General features: G+C 44.3%; 2 protein-coding genes and 1 long non-coding RNA gene across 3 annotated transcripts in view; 1 reads left to right on the forward strand and 2 right to left on the reverse strand.

The window, feature by feature from the left end:
• LOC310775674 (glutamate dehydrogenase, mitochondrial-like) overlaps positions 1–3,022 on the reverse strand; it is a gene marked incomplete at its 5' end in the record, with an annotated part of 34,726 nt that extends 31,704 nt beyond the window's left edge. Inside the window, 2 exons of the mRNA XM_083635823.1 lie at positions 941–1,267; positions 2,924–3,022. Coding sequence (XP_083491949.1) covers positions 941–1,267; positions 2,924–3,022 — 426 coding nt within the window. The remainder of the gene's footprint in view (positions 1–940; positions 1,268–2,923) is intronic.
• A 2,605-nt stretch (positions 3,023–5,627) lies between these two features.
• On the forward strand, positions 5,628–7,462 carry LOC310775335. Its single transcript, XR_014552652.1, has 3 exons — positions 5,628–5,784; positions 6,297–6,359; positions 7,240–7,462. It is a non-coding gene; the product is annotated as an uncharacterized lncRNA (long non-coding RNA).
• A 1,324-nt stretch (positions 7,463–8,786) lies between these two features.
• The window catches only part of LOC310774744 (glutamate dehydrogenase, mitochondrial), a 30,314-nt gene continuing 20,899 nt past the window's right edge, over positions 8,787–18,201 (reverse strand). Inside the window, exons 6-13 of the mRNA XM_083634875.1 lie at positions 17,212–17,391; positions 14,889–15,026; positions 14,546–14,683; positions 14,316–14,396; positions 14,067–14,190; positions 12,430–12,521; positions 10,710–10,772; positions 8,787–9,845 (exon numbers count right to left, since the gene is read on the reverse strand). Of these exons, the coding sequence (XP_083491001.1) occupies positions 9,726–9,845; positions 10,710–10,772; positions 12,430–12,521; positions 14,067–14,190; positions 14,316–14,396; positions 14,546–14,683; positions 14,889–15,026; positions 17,212–17,391 (936 nt within the window). The 3' untranslated portion in view covers positions 8,787–9,725. The remainder of the gene's footprint in view (positions 9,846–10,709; positions 10,773–12,429; positions 12,522–14,066; positions 14,191–14,315; positions 14,397–14,545; positions 14,684–14,888; positions 15,027–17,211; positions 17,392–18,201) is intronic.

Raw genomic sequence — 18,201 nt, forward strand, 5'->3', positions numbered from 1 at the left:
TCTGAAACATCTGCCAGTCTGAAACATCTGTGCCTTGAATTAGATCTATCCCAGCTCATCCAACATCCCACTAGACCGAATGTAAAAAATCCATCTAAATCCACTCTCATAGACATCATCCTGACAAATAGACCAGTTAAGTACCCTCTGAGAGGGGTTTTTGCACAGGGAATCAGTGATCATTGCCCCATAGCTTGTGTCAGATTGACCAAAAGTTTTAAATCTAGTGGTAAGTTTATAAGAAAACGTATTTTTTTTTTTTTTTCAGATCAAGCCTTTTTACATGATTTATTTTATTCTGACCTGGAGAGATTGTGTCTGATTCCTGACCCTGAGTTAGCATTAGATTATTTTTCTTGTGTCTTCAATCTGTTCGCAGATAAGCACGCCCCCTACAAAAAACTGAGAGTAAAAAATCGCTCCAGTCCTTGGTTCTCAGGGGTCATCAAATCAGCATTGCGAATTAAAGACTTTGCTTGGGCAAATGCTAACTCCACTGGTGATCCTGCAGATTGGCTTCACTTTAGGAAAATGAGAAATAAATCCATTTGTATAATCAGAAAAGCCAAAGCGGATTATTATCTAGCTGCTAGCTGTAACACTTCCAACTTCTGGAAAACAGTTAAAACTCTCAAAGCCACACCTACCTCTACTCTCCCCCCCAGATAAACGTTGATGGTAAAATAATCTCAGACAAACTTAATATGTGCAATACTTTTAACCAGCACTTTGTATCCGCGAGCTATTTGTTTGAGAGGCTCACTGATAACACGGCCCCCTCGACCCCCGCCCCCATTGGTGATCGCCCGCCTCCGCTGGCGATCCCCGCCCCAGTTGGCGACCGACCGCCCTCGCTGGCGACCCCCGCCACTGTAAACGAGCGACCGCCTCCGTTGGCAACCCCCGCCTCCATTGGCGACCGTCCGCCCTCGTTAGCGACCCCTGCTGGAGATCGCCCGCCCCCGCTGGCGATCCCCGCCCCAGTTGGCGACCGACCGCCCTTGCTGGCGACCCCCGCCCCTGTAAACGAGCGACAGTCTCTGTTGGCAACCCCCGCCTCCATTGGCGACCGTCCGCCCTCGTTAGCGACCCCTGCTGGCGATTGCCCGCCTCCGTTGGCGACCCTCGCCTCCGTTACCGACTCTTCGCCTCCGCCGGTGACCCCCGCCTCCATCAGCGACCGCCCGCCTCTGTTGGCGACTTCTGCCTTCGTAGCCGACCGCCCGCCTCCGATGGCGATTCCCGCCTCCTCAGACGACCGTTTTTCCTTCAGACCAGTAAGTAGTCATGAAGTCTATGAGGCTCTCTCCAAATTGAATGCCAGGAAATCCAAGGGTGAGGACGACATTCCACCGTTCCTTTTACGCCTTGGCGCTGACCTGGTCGCCCCCTCAATTGCCCATATATGTAATTTAACATTTGTCACGGGCGAGATCCCGGCCATATGGAAAACTGCTCAAGTTACACCCCTCTTTAAAGGTGGTGACTTGAGCGATCTAAATAATTACCGTCCCATTTCTAAATTGTGCTGCCTAGCCAAGGTGCTTGAAACCTTGGCGAACGTACAGCTCCGTGCATTTCTAGATACTTACAACATTCTTCAGCCTCATCAATCTGGTTTTAGACCCGGCCATAGCACGGTCACTGCCACATCCCTTGTTTTGAATAACATTTTGAATGGCCTCGATAGCCGCCAGCACTGTGCGGCTCTCTTTGTAGACCTCTCCAAGGCCTTCGATACAGTAGATCACAACATCCTGATTGATCAGTTGTCCGCCATCGGATTAGATGACCCCTCAGTCAAATGGTTTACTAACTATCTGACTGGAAGGAAACAGTCTGTAACGGCGGAAAATATCAAATCCATTTCATTGGACGTCGGGAAGGGCGTGCCCCAAGGTTCCATTTCCGGGCCTATCCTGTTCACTCTTTATATAAATAACATTTTTCTTCCTTCTGATCTCTGCAATGTCCATTATTACGCAGACGACACAATCTTATATTGTTTTGGACCCACCCCGGCACAGGCCGTCTTATCTTTGCAGGCCGCTTTTGATTCGTTGCAACGGTCCCTGTTCGATCTTAAATTAGTTTTGAACTCCACTAAGACAAAGTGGATGTTGTTCTCAAGATCTTTAAACAGAAATGATAATTTGTGTATCCGTACGCTTCAAGGCGACCAAATTCAATTAGTTCATTCTTATAAGTATCTTGGTATTTGGTTAGACACCAAACTTTCTTTTCATGTACATGTAGAACATCTCACAAAGAACTTGAGGAGAAAAATCGGCTTGTTTTTCACTATTGGCCAGAAAAACTGTTGTCCAATCTTTGATAATGTCAGTTTTTGATTATGGTGATGTGATTTACATGTATGCCTCTCCATCCGTCTTAAAGCCTCTTGATGCTGTATATCATAGCGCTCTGCGTTTTGTTACAGGTGATGCTTTCAGTACACATCATTGTATTCTGTACGAAAATGTGGGTTGGTCCTCCCTGTCGGAGCGTAGAGATCAGCACTGTCTGATATTTATTTATAAAGCATTAATTGGGAAACTTCCACCTTACTTATCCTCACTCCTTTCTTGTGTGACGGTCCGCTACCTATGTTACAGCCCGCTACCCTCTCTCACGTAGATATGGCGGTATTAGTTATGATATGACATAAATAGTCTTTGCTATGTTTGGCTGTCATTGATGAGGTGTGGGCTCAGGAAGTGAGGTTACGGGAAGGGATATAACGTACCCGGAAGCCGCGATGGGGAGCTTTTTCAAGTGTCCAGACTGAAGAAGGGAGACAGGCTCCTGCGGGCGCATCCCCATTTTCGTTTCCTTTATATCAGTGTTATCTATGTTATCCTTAATGTCGTGTGTAGCGTCTTTATGAATAGGATGGTGTCTCGAGTCTGAACACCATCCACACCTCCTCGGCTGAGCTGTCGGGAGAAGGCCGACGCCACACCGGGGTCCAAGGGTGGCAGTCCCCAGGTGAGCTATACCCCAGCCTCTTAATGACAGCCATGTCTTTCCATGTTGTGGGATTCGGTGATGTATGTTGCCCCTAGACCGAGCTTGTTAGAATTGGGTTGCCGAGTCCGCGACACTTGTAACAGTGGAGGTTATCAAACACGATCGCGGTCCTATATCAGACTGTCTGTCCCACGGGTGCGAACCGAACAAGGAAAGACCGCTTTTTCTTGGTTCGCCCCCAACAGATGGAATGTGCTCCAGGAAAACTTTAAAATAGATCACTTGATCCCGCTTGCTTCTTTTAAAGCACTTTTAGAAAGCATTCCTCGTAGGGTGTGTTCATGTTTTCTTTGAAATTATTTAATTATGCTCTTGATGCTTGTTATTGTCTGTTGTGTTAACCTGTAATTTTGTAACTGCTGTATATGTTCTTTGTACACCAGGGCAGTTTACTTGAAACTGTCAAACAAACACACCCACACTCAAAGTGAAAGGGTGTTATTAACTTGTCCCACACAAGAAGATGTTATGTACTATTAAATACATACATGCCTTGTCTCTTTGTATCTGCTGACAGCATGGATGTTCTCAGTGTGACTCACATTGTCCTACAAAACGTTAAGATGCCACTGCTGGTATTTCCTGTTTCAATCTATACCCACAGTGAAATAAAGTCCAAAGGAGGCTACATCAAGAATATGCTCTGTTACAGTTACTTAATATGCTCTGTTACACTTACTTGTGTTCTGTTACAGTGTATGCTCTGTTACATCTATGTTACAGTTACTTATGCTCAGTGTTAGTTACTTGTGTTCTGTTACAGTTTATGCTCTGTTACATCTATGTTACAGTTACTTATGCTCAGTGTTAAGAGTTACTTGTCCTCTGTTACATTTACTTGTGCTCTGTTACAGTTATACGTACATGTACAGTTACTTGTGCTCTGTTAGAGTTACAGTACTTAATATGCTCTGTTACAGTTACTTTCCAAACTCTCACCTTCCAGTGGCCTGTGGGAACAGACATACCCTTCAGGGAAAAGTTACTGATAATTTTAGTAAATCCACATTAGCTCATCACTTAACCAATTTTCTTAACGCAAATTTACAATAACCTATTTAGAATAACTGTCTGTTTTAGTGGCTTTGAATCGAGTCCACATGTACCTGAGAGAAAATTGGGAAATGTCCTACATATTTACCTTATAAAATTATAACTCAATACAAAAGTGGATGATACATGGTCAGACCCTAACAATAACTTTTATAACTTGTATTTAGCTGAATATGGGACCTTTAAGTATAAGGATGAATGTGCTTCGTATCCTCTAAAATAACAATCTCTGCCCCCCTCTATTCTACTTTAGAATACATTCTCTGACATGTCTTTGATATTTGCAAAGCCTCCACCATGCTGCTATCACTGCCATGAGGAAGTGTGAGCATCCTATCTCTCTTAAATAGGCTCATAGTTTCCATTCCAGCTTTCAGAAGCTCTTCATTGTGTTGCTGTTCACGGTGTGGGGCATTGGGGGGCAATAGCAGCTGTCTTTGTGAATCTGACACATCTCCTGATCCGCATTATTTGCACTGTTTTTTAGTTTTTGCTCTACGGCTCCCTCTACAGCTCCCCAGTTTCTGTTCTCTCTATACAAGAACAGCAAAGACGCTGTGTGTTACTCTGCCCTTTTGTGGCACAATTAAGTCTTATGTCTTCCATCCCATACAGGTGGTTTCTGAATTGGTTGTTCTTCTTCTCAATCTATACTTTTTCTTATTTATTGTTTGCTTGTTTCTTTTCTCGTGTTTTTTTTTTTTTTGGTCCGGATTATTATCGATATTGGTTTAATTTCTTAGGTAGAGATCCATGTATAGGGTATATAGTATATAGACCCATTCAGGGGTAGTAGTAGTTTACCCACATTGTTTCACCGCATTCATTTATACAGATCTGAAAGAGGTGGGTAAACTGTGTTTACCATCCACTACGTCCTTGGACCCAATCTGGTTTTCTGTCTGTCTCTACCGGCACAATCTTCTGTTGTTTTCCTTTGTCTGTACTCTGATTTTAATTATGTGCAAAAACAAACAAACAAACAATCAATCATTTCCAGGGGTTTAACAGGTGCAACATCAACCCCAATCCTTTAGTGGATTCTGCTCAAAGTGTTAAAAACAGCAGTGCTAGTGTTGAATCTCCCACACGTCTTCAAATTTGCTGTGAGTCAAAGCTTTTGTAAATAATACCTGTAGCTATGCTGCTGAGAACAACAATAACCAGCTGTTTCAGGGGCGGCAAAATGGTGGAATTGCTGTTAGGTTGAAGAGGGGAAGTATGTTATACTGTATCTATATGTATATGTATATGTATATGTATATGTATATGTATATGAGGTGTGCCTGAGCATACATTTGGAGAGAAGTGTGTGTGTGTGTGTGTGTGTGTGTGTGTGTGTGTGTGTGTGTGTGTGTGTGTGTGTGTGAGAGAGATTGTGCGTGTGTGTGTGTGTGTGTGTGTGTGTGTGTGTGTGTGTGTGTGTGTGTGTGTAGTGTGTGTGTGTGTGTGTGAGCGTGTGCGCGCCCGCGTGTGTGCGTGCGTATTTGCCTCCCAAAGGGTTGATCTATACAGATGGGGTGTGTGTGGTGGTGGTGGGGCTGGCCTCTGCCACCTATAACCTTCCTCCCACACACACACCCTCACATTTTCTCACAACCCCTGCTACACATTCTCACCTCAGCAAGGTATCAACAGAGGAGCAAATGGATTTCATTGGAGAACTCGGGGAAGTACCTAACAGCGCTATCGAGCCGATGGGTGAGATATTCACAATTCTCTGCTTTGTTAAAGTGAATATATACACAGTAGATACTTACAGTAATGTTAAGTCTTTATACATCACTCCTATCTCCTTTATACAGTACATTTCAAATACATGAATGACCTGTATACTATAGCCTATATGACTACTACTGTATTATGATATAATATGATTACATAAACTAACTATAAATGAATTGGAGAAAATGCTGTTGAGTTTCAGAGGCAATAAACTGATCAGTGATCACTAATCCAAGGTGCACTATTGGACTGATTGAACTGGAGGTGCATATACACACTTTTGGACAGACTTTAACCTTCTTAATACATTTTTCTTGAGGAGGGTTTATACTGTATTGCCAGCCTTATTTTATATATACACATATATATATATATATATATACACATATATATATACACACATAATAGTTGATATACAGTATTCACCACTATTGCACACAGTGCAATCTGCCTGAATGGGTATGTGACGATGGGTTTGTGTCTCCCAGCTGATGCAGCAAAGGAGCAGATTCACAAGGTGGTGGACGGAGAAAAGAAGGAAGAGGATAAAGGTGATCTTTTTATTTCATCATCTCAATTTTCCCATTTAATTGGTGAGGAACATTTTACCGCCCTTCAACATGACGCTTTCCCATCTAAATTCATAGCATGGATTATAGTAAATAAGATTGCTGTATGCTATTCTTAGCTGTGACTAGCAGCTCCATAACTCACTCTTGGTCAGTCGCTTGGTTGGTCCACAAAAAGTGAATCACCCTTTCGCCCAAGGAGGCTGAAATTGGGCATGGAGGTCAAGTGTGCGTGTGCGTGCGTGTGTGTGTGTGTGTGTGTGTTTATGTTCATGCCAATTGGCTAAAAGGGGGGCCAAATTTCAAAATGCAGGATGGCAGGGGCAGTAGGCTGAAATTTGCCATGCGGTCAAGTGTAGTCTGGAGCCGTTTCCATTGCTTCGGGACCTGGAGGCGTGACCAATGCAGAATCTGGTTACCGGATACGTGTGTGCCAGAAAAATCTTCTGTGTAGCTAACGTTAGAGCTAGAGCCTGATAACACTCTTCTCCTCGGGAAGAGCCTGGTAATACGAGGTTAGGTCAAGTGTGTGAAGGTGTGTGTTGTGTTCACGCCAATTGGCTAAAGGGGAGGGGGGGGGGGGGGTTGAAACGCAGGGTGGCAGAGGCAGAGTAAGGTGGGCTGCCCCTGCCATCCTGCATTTTAGAGATTTGGTTGCATGCTAGCTATTCACGCTTGTTTTTTTCTTATGTTTCTGTTGTTGTTTTTACAGAAAGCATAAACTTTTCTGATACATGTATGATAGCTTTATTAGCAGATGTGTTCATTCACTTCATTATGTTGACCACTGACTCGAGTTGATAGTGTAGGCCTATTTTTCATTTCTCGTTGTGTGTGTGTGTGTGTGTGTGTTTCCTTTCAGGCATCGTTGATGACAAATTGCAGACAGCCGCGCCTGATGCGGTAGCTGGCCAAGTATTTGACATGACCAAAGGGTTGATGTGACCTGAATGTCATCTTTCATCTCTCCACAAAGCCCTGAATGGAAGTGTTCACGTTGTACAATAAAACACACCTGTGTCATGTTGTATGATGATGTATGAAAATAAACCATGAAACCATGCAGTTTTCCTGTTGAATAGCCATACAGTGTTGAATTATTTTGTTGACATTTTATGGTTTTCTAAATAAACAAATAAACAAACAAATTAAATTAAATAAGGCAAGATTCTGTCTTATCCACGCTCACTCACCCCACCGGGCAGATCTCTCCATGCTGTGTAGAGTGAGCAGGCGGGGGAAAGAGAGTGGACAGCGGAAGTCAGGCACGTGCTGGTCCAGAGAGGAGGGATGTGGAAGAGCTGGCCTCGGATGTGGTGTCGGTTAGTATTTAGAGGCCAGGGTCACGCTGCAGGCAGATGCGTCGCATCAGCACCGCTGATGATGATGTGATGGGTTAGCACTGCAAACAAACAAATCAAGAATGCATGCTTCTCCAATTACACCCTCCCAGCACCCGACGCCCATGGACATCGCTTTTTGGGCTAAATCTGGTCAGTCCGTCGTGGCCATGATTTAGCCCAAAAATTATGTTGTTGAAATGTTGGCTATGTTTTTAGTTAGTCTCTTTTCGTCCTAATTTAGCGGTGCATCTTGGGCTAAATTAGGATGGAAAGAGACTGACTGATTAATAGCCAACATTTACCCCAAAAATGTTTTTTGCCATTTTTGATATGTTTCGTCTGATTGTTTTGGTCCTAACTTAGCCCAATGGCACATTATTATTAATATATTGCTTAATCAAAAAAGCAGTCCCCGGGTAGTTCCTGATTTTTTTTTACACATTTTCTCAAGCTCAAATCATATGATTGATATATGAAGAAATTAAATATCTGTGACCAAAATCATAAAAACGTGAGGACAAAATATCAATCTATCATAATCATAATGTAATGGACTATCTATCACAAACTATCAACAATCTAAGGAGGACAGTTAGCTATGCTACATGTAGCCTACAACACTCTCCCACAAAAGCATCACCTATGTCATAGGTCCTAATGAATATGTGATGCAAGGCGGTCTGAGCGAGCGCTGGAAACCATTTCATCAACTTACTGGAGGGTCTCTGGTGCCCTCCTGTGGCTGTTGGCAGATATTGTCAGATAATGGTGGTCAATGGTTATGAGGAAAATAAAGCTAATAAATTGTTTTCATGATTTTGTTTATAAATATATATGGCTCAGAAAAAAATGTTTTCCAAATTGCATAAGGGTATGACTCGAAAGCTGAGACTCTTGTGGATTCAAATTAGCCCAATTCATGTGTGAATACATGGTGAATACACACACCAGACACCACCCCCCAGCACTGAATGGTTTTGTCACCGTTACAGCGCCTATGTGATGTTATTGTGAGATTAAACCATGATTCATCAATCTTCATATTGAATAGCCAGACGCTGTTGAATCACTTTGACATTTTATTGGTTTTCAACAACAAAAAAGGCAATACACATTTTTTTTGCCGCCAAAGTAATCTCCATATAAGGACTTGGATGGTTAGAAGGATAAAATTAAAGCTGGCAGTCACAGTGACCATCTCCTCCTCCCTTCTCTTGGTCAGGGGAGGAATCGGGGAGAGGCTGCTTTGGGTGGAGACCGGGAGGAGGCGAGGGGGTACATGTGTTGCAGCTAAAATCTTGAATCTAAAGGAACTTGGATAAAAAACCTTGTTGGGGATCCTAAACCCTGGCAACTTTAATACTAATCCTAAGCCTTAGCCTTGCCTGGCCTTCATATGTGACAAAAACTCAAGAGCAACATATTTATATTATTCTCTTTTACTGATGCTAAATCTATATCCCTTTCAATTAAAGTCAACTGAAGTGGGTGTCTCCTTTTTCGAGCGGGCTCTATCTGAGATAAGGCATCTGAAGTGCTGTCAACTGAAACAACCGTATCATGGAGGGTCATAAATACATCCAGGATCACAAAAGGGGGCTCCCAACATGGCTGCCCTACAGCACCAGCAGGAACGTTAATTTGGGAAGGACAGGCTCTTTCAATCTCTCTCACGATGTAGCTGACGGTTGGCCTTTTCCAATGAGATCTCAGAAAAACACAAAAACAAGGACGGACTGATATTCAAACAGCGACACTGATATGTTGGCAGCAAAAATATCACAGGACATAGGACACATACCAGCATAGCCGCAGAATGTCTCAGAGTGTGTGTGTGTGTGTGTGTGTGTGTCTTAAAAGAGAGAAAGAGTGGTGGGCTTCTCTAATGTAAACACTTATATGTTCTGAAGGCTGTTTTGGAAACGACGATAAGAAAGCAGAAGTGTGATCACTAGCAGGAGGGTGGGGTAGAGCGTGCGGGGGAACGTGGGCTGTGATTGGCCGTTTATGTGAAGGTGAGCCCCGCCTCGTTGTAGACTTTGAAGACCTTCTCGATGGCGTTGACGTAGGCGGCCGTCCGCAGGTCCAGGCCCAGGTTGTACTTGCTGGCTGTGCGCATGATTTGCTGCAAAGCAGAAGAGAATGCAAACAACAGTCAATCTTGAAAAACAGTTGGCCTAAAAGTCCTAAAAGAGAAGTTGCAGGTCTCTCAGAATAAACTAATTAGGGGAGCTTTGGGGTTAGCCTCGAGTTGGGAAAAAGCACTTTCAGCAGATGGACTGGCTCCCTCTGGATACCAGGGCAGTACAACTGCAGCTCAGCACGGCCCATAACATCTCTGTAACAACAGGGCCCCCAAGTATCTCAATAATCATTTTCAGAGGAGTGGGGACACTCATGCTCACCAGCATTGCTGATCTGTGCTTGTCTAGGTTCAAAACTAATATGGGCAAATGTTCGTTTAGGTTTGTTGGAGCTGCTAACTGGAATATGTTACCGCTCCCGATTAAGAATACTAGCAGGGCTCTGACCAGGGTGGGAATTTCATCATTTTAGGGGCAAGGCCATTTTGCTTTCGGCGTCAATTTTTTTTAGGGCACAAGGCCACATGCCAGGTCACAAAGGCCATTGCTCTATTGACATCATGAAGAGCAATTGTTCTGAAATGTGTGTTGAAATTAGCCAATGACACATCCTTTGCATCGAGCAGGCTACATTAAACTGAGACCATTGACACTTTTAAAGCAACTGACAGTAGCAGGCTGGTAGCAGGGCACTGCTGCCAAGGTGGCCTTAAGGATCTCAGGGCATCACGGCCAGAGGGAGGGGCAATGGAGGCCATGGCCTCCATGTAATTCCCACCTTGGCTGTGACACACACAACATCATTATTGCGACTGGAGTCTGGAGTCTGGAGTCTGGAGTCTGTGTGACTACGAGTCCTCCGCCTCAGATTCACTGACTCACTAAAACAAGTGTGCCTCACTCACCCGGGCAGATCTCTCCATGGTGTAGGCCAACCCAGAGTGGACAATGTCCTTCTCAGACGCTCCCTGCAGAGAACAAAAAGATACCATAATTGCAAACAGAGCACCACTTCGCTGTTTATAGAGAATGCAGTAGTGTAATGTGTAGTGGAGTGCAGTGTGTGTGTGTGTGTGTGTGTGTGTGTGTGTGTGTGTGTGTGTGTCAGACTGTTTTTGTTACTAATAGGCCTTTTTCACCGGAGCCATTTTGTGTCTAAAAGGCACGGTAAACACAGGTGCAACAAAACTATTAACTCATTGAATGCCATGGACGGACATGTTCGTCATTTCAAATAGTAACGTAGAGTGCCAAGGACGGACATGTTCGTCAATTGCGTTTTTTGACGGTGGGGCGTCGATCAAAGCCTTCTGCCTCTCCTGTACAAATATTATAGCTATTGGAGGTCTATAACCTATTTTACAGAACCCTTAGGTGGCGACAGTGCTCTCCACATAACAGAAAGGCAAGGAAAAAACAAAGAAGAAGTCGTTATGGAAACGGAAATCGCATCGCATCCGTATGCATCGATATGCTGAAGCACGTTACTGCAGCTGTGCCTGCAGCAGCCAATCTGCTCCCACAATTGAGCCGCTCCGTGTCGGTTGCGACAGCACGACAGCACATCCACACCGTGGAGTTGTTATTCTCAACTGGAAGCATCGTTGCCGGTGACAAACACACGCGGAACGCTGTAAAAAAGCTGGATGTCGCGGGTGGCACAGCAAACTCAGCAGAGAGCCACCACAGACAGGAGGAGGAGTGTGCAGTTGAGGCGAGGCGAGGCGGGGCGGGGGGGGGGGGCACGCAGAGCAGCACGCAACACCCAGACAGACCCAGGCAGCAGGACAGGATTGACAAACGCAAGCCAGAATATCCGATGCCCACCAGCAGCAAGCTTCAGAGTCAGTGATGTGCTTGAAATGTTTAATTTCACAAAAGGCCAATTATCTCAGCTTCTAGAAAAAAATTGCTATTTTTGGATGAATAAAGCTATTTTCTCCGGCTCATAACTAAAGAACGGAAAATGGGATCAATATACTTTTTTTTGCAGATGATAGAATAGAGTCTCATCGTTCTTTGTGCGTGTTCAGTGTTTACATAGTAATATCACACAATATTCTGTGGGCCTCGAGAAATCACTGAAAACGCTCTGAAACTCTGGCACTGGGAGCGTCCGTTCTCCAAAAGTGGCTGGCACTCAATGAGTTAATGAGGGCCCAAGCCCTGGAACACATAAATGGATGGACACTTGATTTAATCTTTCTGACACTTGTATGGTCTTCTGTTGGAAAATTCATCCATTTAATTAAGTTATCCTTTATTTATCACCATGGGGAAATTCATCCTCTGCATTTGACCCATCCTGTACTAGGAACCTTCCTAGAACTAGGAGCAGTGGGCAGCTGCAGTGCAGCGCCCGGGAACAAACTCCAGTTATTTTGCCATTGCCTTGGTCAGGGGCACTGACAGGAGTATTACGTAACCCTAACATACATGTATTTTGGTGACAATTTGGTTAAATTCATCCATTTGATAGCACACGTAGGTGAAACCAAATCCAAAGAATTATATAAAACACCATATGACAAAAACTTGCGGTATATGTGGGTGTATGTGTGAGAGTGAGAGTGAGTGAGTGAGTGAGTGAGTGAGTGAGTGAGTGAGTGAGTAAGTGTGACTCACAGCAACTCTGGCCTGGAAGTCAGCGGTGGGGACGATAGGGATGGGTCCTCCCTGCTTGCCAAACTTCCTTTCCATGCTTTCCTGCACAGACACTGGAAGACAAAATAGGTTGTTAGGGTACGAACCCAGGCTATCTACCACACCAAGGATGTCCTGCGCATCGCCTGGAAGCTCGCTTAACACGTTCACTGCCAATGACGTGTTTTTACGTCAAACAAAATCCAACGGTTGACTGCCAATGACGTGTTTTTACGTCAAAAATGAAGTTTTTTTTTTTTTTTACCGTGGGATGTGCATCTAACCCTTTTACATCTCTTATATAAATATTGGAGCCACCGAACGTGTACAACCCATTCCACCGACCCACTAAGTGGCGACAGTGCTCTCCCAGACTAGAAAAAGCAGAGCCAAAACTGCAGGGGAACGCGCGATGAAACCATTCTCATACTGTAGAATGGATTGGCGAAAAGCTTTCGCTTTCGCGCTGATTGCTGGCGGTGAGGGATTGCAAATTTGCATAATAGATTACGGGTGGAACACACTTTGAAACACGCAGCATAAATAAGACCAGAATCGCAAAAGCTTCATCAAAGCTCTCAACCGAAACCGCAAGAAACGAGCGAGCCCATCCAGACTTGCCCAGCGGCCGCCAGCAGACAGGAGCAGCAGCAAAGCAGTGAGCCTGGTGACGCGAGGTTACAGCAGCAGCAGAAACGAGCTTGTGACACGCCCGCTGCAGCCAAGAAGACACACACGGAGGGAGGAGTTTGAAGGAGAGGGGTGTTTCCTGCTGTTATGGAGGAAATTACTGTTCAAAACTATTGTTTAGATGTCTGACGTCTTACTGATGCCAAAAATGAATGGTTAAAGTGACTGTTCTATCGAATTTCACAAAAAGCCATTTATCTCAGAATAAATTTTCAGACGCTGAAACCATGCTGTATTCAACTGCTAATGGTTACATAACTACTAACTCTACAAACTAACTCTTTTAGACAGAGAAAGCACACATTCTATTAGTTCTTTTGAGATATTGTGTGTTCACAAAATCCTAACAGAAACGAATCCTCGGCTCTTGAAAGATGAGCCAGAATCCTCAAAAAAAAAACTTGGCAGAAGCTAACTACAGTATTGAAAAACGGCTGGCAGTGAATGTGTTAATGCCTAGAACAGTAGAAATCAAATGTTTAGAAAAAAAAGTTAATTACTTTAAATTACTCAATTGAATGCTTAAATACTGAGTATAACCAATGCTTGCTAAGATTAATCAAAGTATATCCTGGCATAAACACCAGTAGTCATATACGCAATGTGTGGAGATTACGAAAAAATTGAGGAGAAAGAAGAACAAGACATCTTCCACAATCTCAGGACCAGCCGGAATACGGGATAATAAAATAACTAGAGCACAGGTAAGGGATAGTTTAACAGCCTTTAGATTAATCCTCCATGTGTAAGTGGAAAGATGTATTGACACAACCATTGTCCCGGAACATACTCTATCCACGGTCTAGGGATGTGGAGCACCTTAGATCACTTCACAGGGATAAACCCCCATTTTAGACTATAGGCAATGAATTCCTACAACCCTGAGGGGAACTGAAGGGGCCTGGAGCCCACACTCTCATATCACTCACTGAGTAGGTGGTAGTTTGAGTCCCTCTCATATTTGAAGGTCAGTCGTCCGTAGCTGACGTGGTTCAGGTTCTTCAGCCACTCAAAGTACGACACCGTCACACCGCCAGCGTTCAGATACATGTCCTGCATGGACCAACACACACTCACACATCTGCTGGTTTGGAATGTGTGTGTGTGTGTGTGTGTGTGTGTGTGTGTGTGTATGTGTGTGTGTGTGTGTGTGTGTGTGTGTGTGCACGTGTTCTTACAGGAATAACCATGACATTGTTGTCGAGGAAGATCTTGTCAGCGTCTGGGGTGGTGGGACCATTGGCACCTTCGGCAATGATCTGAAACAGACAAAACACAAACACACCCTCTGCTTGACCATGACTAGATCAACAGAATAAATATAACAGTCAACCACTTTGAAAAAAGGAGGTACCCAATCCTAGCTGTCATGGATCCAGATAAAGAGCTTGTGAGGGAGAGGGTCTACCTTGGCCTTGATCCTCGGGGCGTTGACACGCGTGAGCTGCTTCTCTCCGGCAGCAGGGATCAGGATGTGGCAGTCAGCTTCCAAAATGCTGCCCTCATAAGGCTTGGCCCCTGGGAAGCCCACGATGGTGCCATGTTGCTGCACACACACACACACACACACACACACACACACACACACACACACACACACACACACACACACACACACACACACACACACACACACACACACACACACAGGTGGAGAGGGAGAGAGCAACTTTGAGTCTCAACTGTGAAAAGATGAGAGGTGATAAAGATAAGATAAGATAAGAGATGGGAGTGAGGAGCTGTGCTGGTACCAGTTTGTAGTCCTCCAGCTGTTTGGGGTCGATGCCCTCTGGGTTGTAGATGGCGCCGTCGATCTCACCGATGCCCACACACTTTGCCCCAAACCTGTGCAGGTACCTCATGGAGTGCAGACCCACATTACCAAAGCCCTGGGAACATACACATTGGGATGTATTCAATATGAACAAAAGTACTGTATTAACATCATCACCACTGACAAGCATCAGCATTATCGTCACTATTGCTGGATAAGATCAGTTTGCCTTGTGAAAACATTAAATAATGTCACTCAACATAAACATGTTCTTTTCAAATGTTAAATCATGGAATACTCAACCATACAGCATAGGGTCAACTCAATGAGACTACATACTCTGGTGCCATCATGTGGCCAGCGTTGGTTACTACATCTGCAGCAAAGCAGCCACTGGTGCTATTACATAATTATGCAGTGCTTAATTTGTAAATGATGGGACCTCATAATTTACAAATCAAGCACTGCCCATATGTCACCTCTGACAGCTGCTATGTGTTTGATTCAACTATTGTGTGTAAATGTGGGTGAGAGAGGGGGGGGGGACCTGAGGAAACAAGTTCTGTTGCTCCAAAATGTGTTACTAGAATTAAAGCGTATCACTGCTATGGCTTGTTGGTTAATGTGGTTAGGATTTAAGCGGTCAGAATTGCATAAGAAGATGATAACAGTGATACATGTTTTGCCAATAGACATCCTTAATAATAGATCCAAAAGAACTGAGTGTGCTTAACAGTAGGGGCCTAACAGAAGGCTTTCGTTGATCCTCACACACTCACAACATAGTGGAGATCTGCTCTCTGCTTGATCTCAATACTCACTCAATCTCCAAGGAAATCTAATCACGGCACCACATAATCCCCGCACGCACGCACGCACGCACACACACACACACACACACACACACACACACACACACACACACACACACACACACACACACACACACACACACACACACAAGCTCTTTGAATATCCACGTCATGTTTCAGCTGTCGTCACCCCTGAGCATTTAACCTCATCACTGACATAAGTCATTTAATCTGCCAATCCAGATGCCTCTATATGGACAGTGAAGGTTGGATTTGGGTGTGATGTGCGTCAGCCATCGTGAAGGGGAACAAATAGAAGCTTACTAAACAAGAACACCAAGTTGTCATGAAAAAGCAAAATACTTATAGAAAGCCTTATCAAGAGAAAGGCCAAAGCCTTTCTCTCGTGTGTGTGTGTGTGTGTGTGTGTGTGTGTGTGTGTGTGTGTGTGTGTGTGTGTGCGCATAGGAAACGTGAGGCCTCTCTGTGTGACAAAGGGAACTGATACTGTACTTCTAAAGAAAACTGCTCTTTGACCTGTTATCCCCACCCACACTCCAGAAACACACACACACACACACACACACACACACACACACACACACACACACACACACACACAGGTCCTTGCTCCCCAGTGTTGGGGGTAAAATGTTACAAAAGTAACATATTACATGTAATATATTACTTTGAGCACTAACTCACTCAGTAATATAACTTATTATACAGGATTTCAGTAATATTATACCAGTTACTTTGTCAAGTGACACAAGTTACAAATTGAGTTACATTTGTTTCATCAAAACATATTTAAATAAGGATACAATCATTTCCTAATCAAATTGTGTGTTTTTATACAAATAACCACTATAGGTTTATACTGACATCAAGATGGTGTTTTCTTTATGGTTCAAGGGCGGCGATGTCATTCTGCTACTGCTGTTATTTTGGTGAAAAGAATGCAAAAGTAGTGTAAAAAAACTAGTTACTCTACACAGACAGTAATATTGTAAAGTAACGTATTACTTTCAAATGAAAGTAACCAGTAATATGTAGTATATTACATTTTGAAAGTAACATGTCCAACACTGTTGCTCCCTAGGTGTGCATGCACCTGGAGTAACACTGTTGCTCCCTAGGTGTGCGTGCACCTGGAGTAACACTGGAGTAACACTGTTGCTCCCTAGGTGTGCGTGAACCTGGAGTAACACTGTTGCTCCCTAGGTGTGCGTGAACCTGGAGTAACACTGTTGCTCCCTAGGTGTGCGTGCACCTGGAGTAACAATGGAGTAACACTGTTGCTCCCTAGGTGTGCATGCACCTGGAGTAACACTGTTGCTCCCTAGGTGTGCGTGCACCTGGAGTAACAATGGAGTAACACTGTTGCTCCCTAGGTGTGCATGCACCTGGAGTAACAATGGAGTAACACTGTTGCTCCCTAGGTGTGCGTGCACCTGGAGTAAGCAGGTAAGGAGCAAGTGAGTGTACCTGGATAACAAAGGTCTTGTCCTGGAAGCCGGGGCTCAGGCCCAGCATGCTCATGTAAGACGCCTCGTGGATGAAGTTCTCAATGCCATGGAAGACCCCTCGCCCGGTGGCTGAGATACGCCCGTGGATGCCGCCCTGGCTGATGGGCTTCCCCGTCACACACGCGTGGGCGTTGATGTCCTGCACACACACACACACACGATCAGATCACACACACAGTCCATAGCACTGCCAGTAGTTTGTGGGACAGAGGGCGCACGGCTGGATAAGGTGACAGAGGATGAGAGACAAGGGGAAGAGAATTCCAGTAAAATGTGTCTTTGGTGGATAAATCAACAGGTCACCTTCAACACTGGATAATATTTTAATTCCTCAGTTCTATAAAGTCTTTGGTCTACCTACACCTGTCTGTACCTGTGAACCACTGTGCTCTCATTCAGACAGTGAGCCAATCAAATTGCTGCAAAACAATGGTTCTGACTCCTAATTGGCTGCCTGTTGCGCTGGCTATGCACAAAGCAGTAGTGTCTGAATTTCTGTTTCTCTGCTGCCTGGATGGTTAACTAGCCTGACCTTAGTTGAAACTTAGCTAGCAGATAGCAAACATGAATGAGCATGTTTTAAATGAACAGTCAAAAGCTATATATATATATATATATAAAATAAATACCGTAAATTCCGGACTATAAGACGCACCGGTCTATAAGACGCACCTTCAAAGGTGACTATTTTTTTCTTCTATAAGCCGCACCGGTCTATAAGCCGCGGGTGTTTTGATGTTTAATTACCATATGTAAGGCTTCGTGCACAGAGGGGATTGTCGGGAAAGAGATGGCTGTTTGGGGAAGCTCCCATTTATTAACATTTCAACAAAACAAAAGTCAGGTCACTAATCCCCAGACAAAATCACACATTGTGGTATTTTTTGTTTTTTTTACAGTGCACACAGTGTCCGCGGTGTGGTGAAAAGAGGGCAAGAGAGGAAATTAA

The sequence above is a fragment of the Poromitra crassiceps genome, assembly GCF_964638095.1.
Source record: "Poromitra crassiceps genome assembly, chromosome: 4".
Taxonomy (NCBI): domain Eukaryota; kingdom Metazoa; phylum Chordata; class Actinopteri; order Beryciformes; family Melamphaidae; genus Poromitra; species Poromitra crassiceps.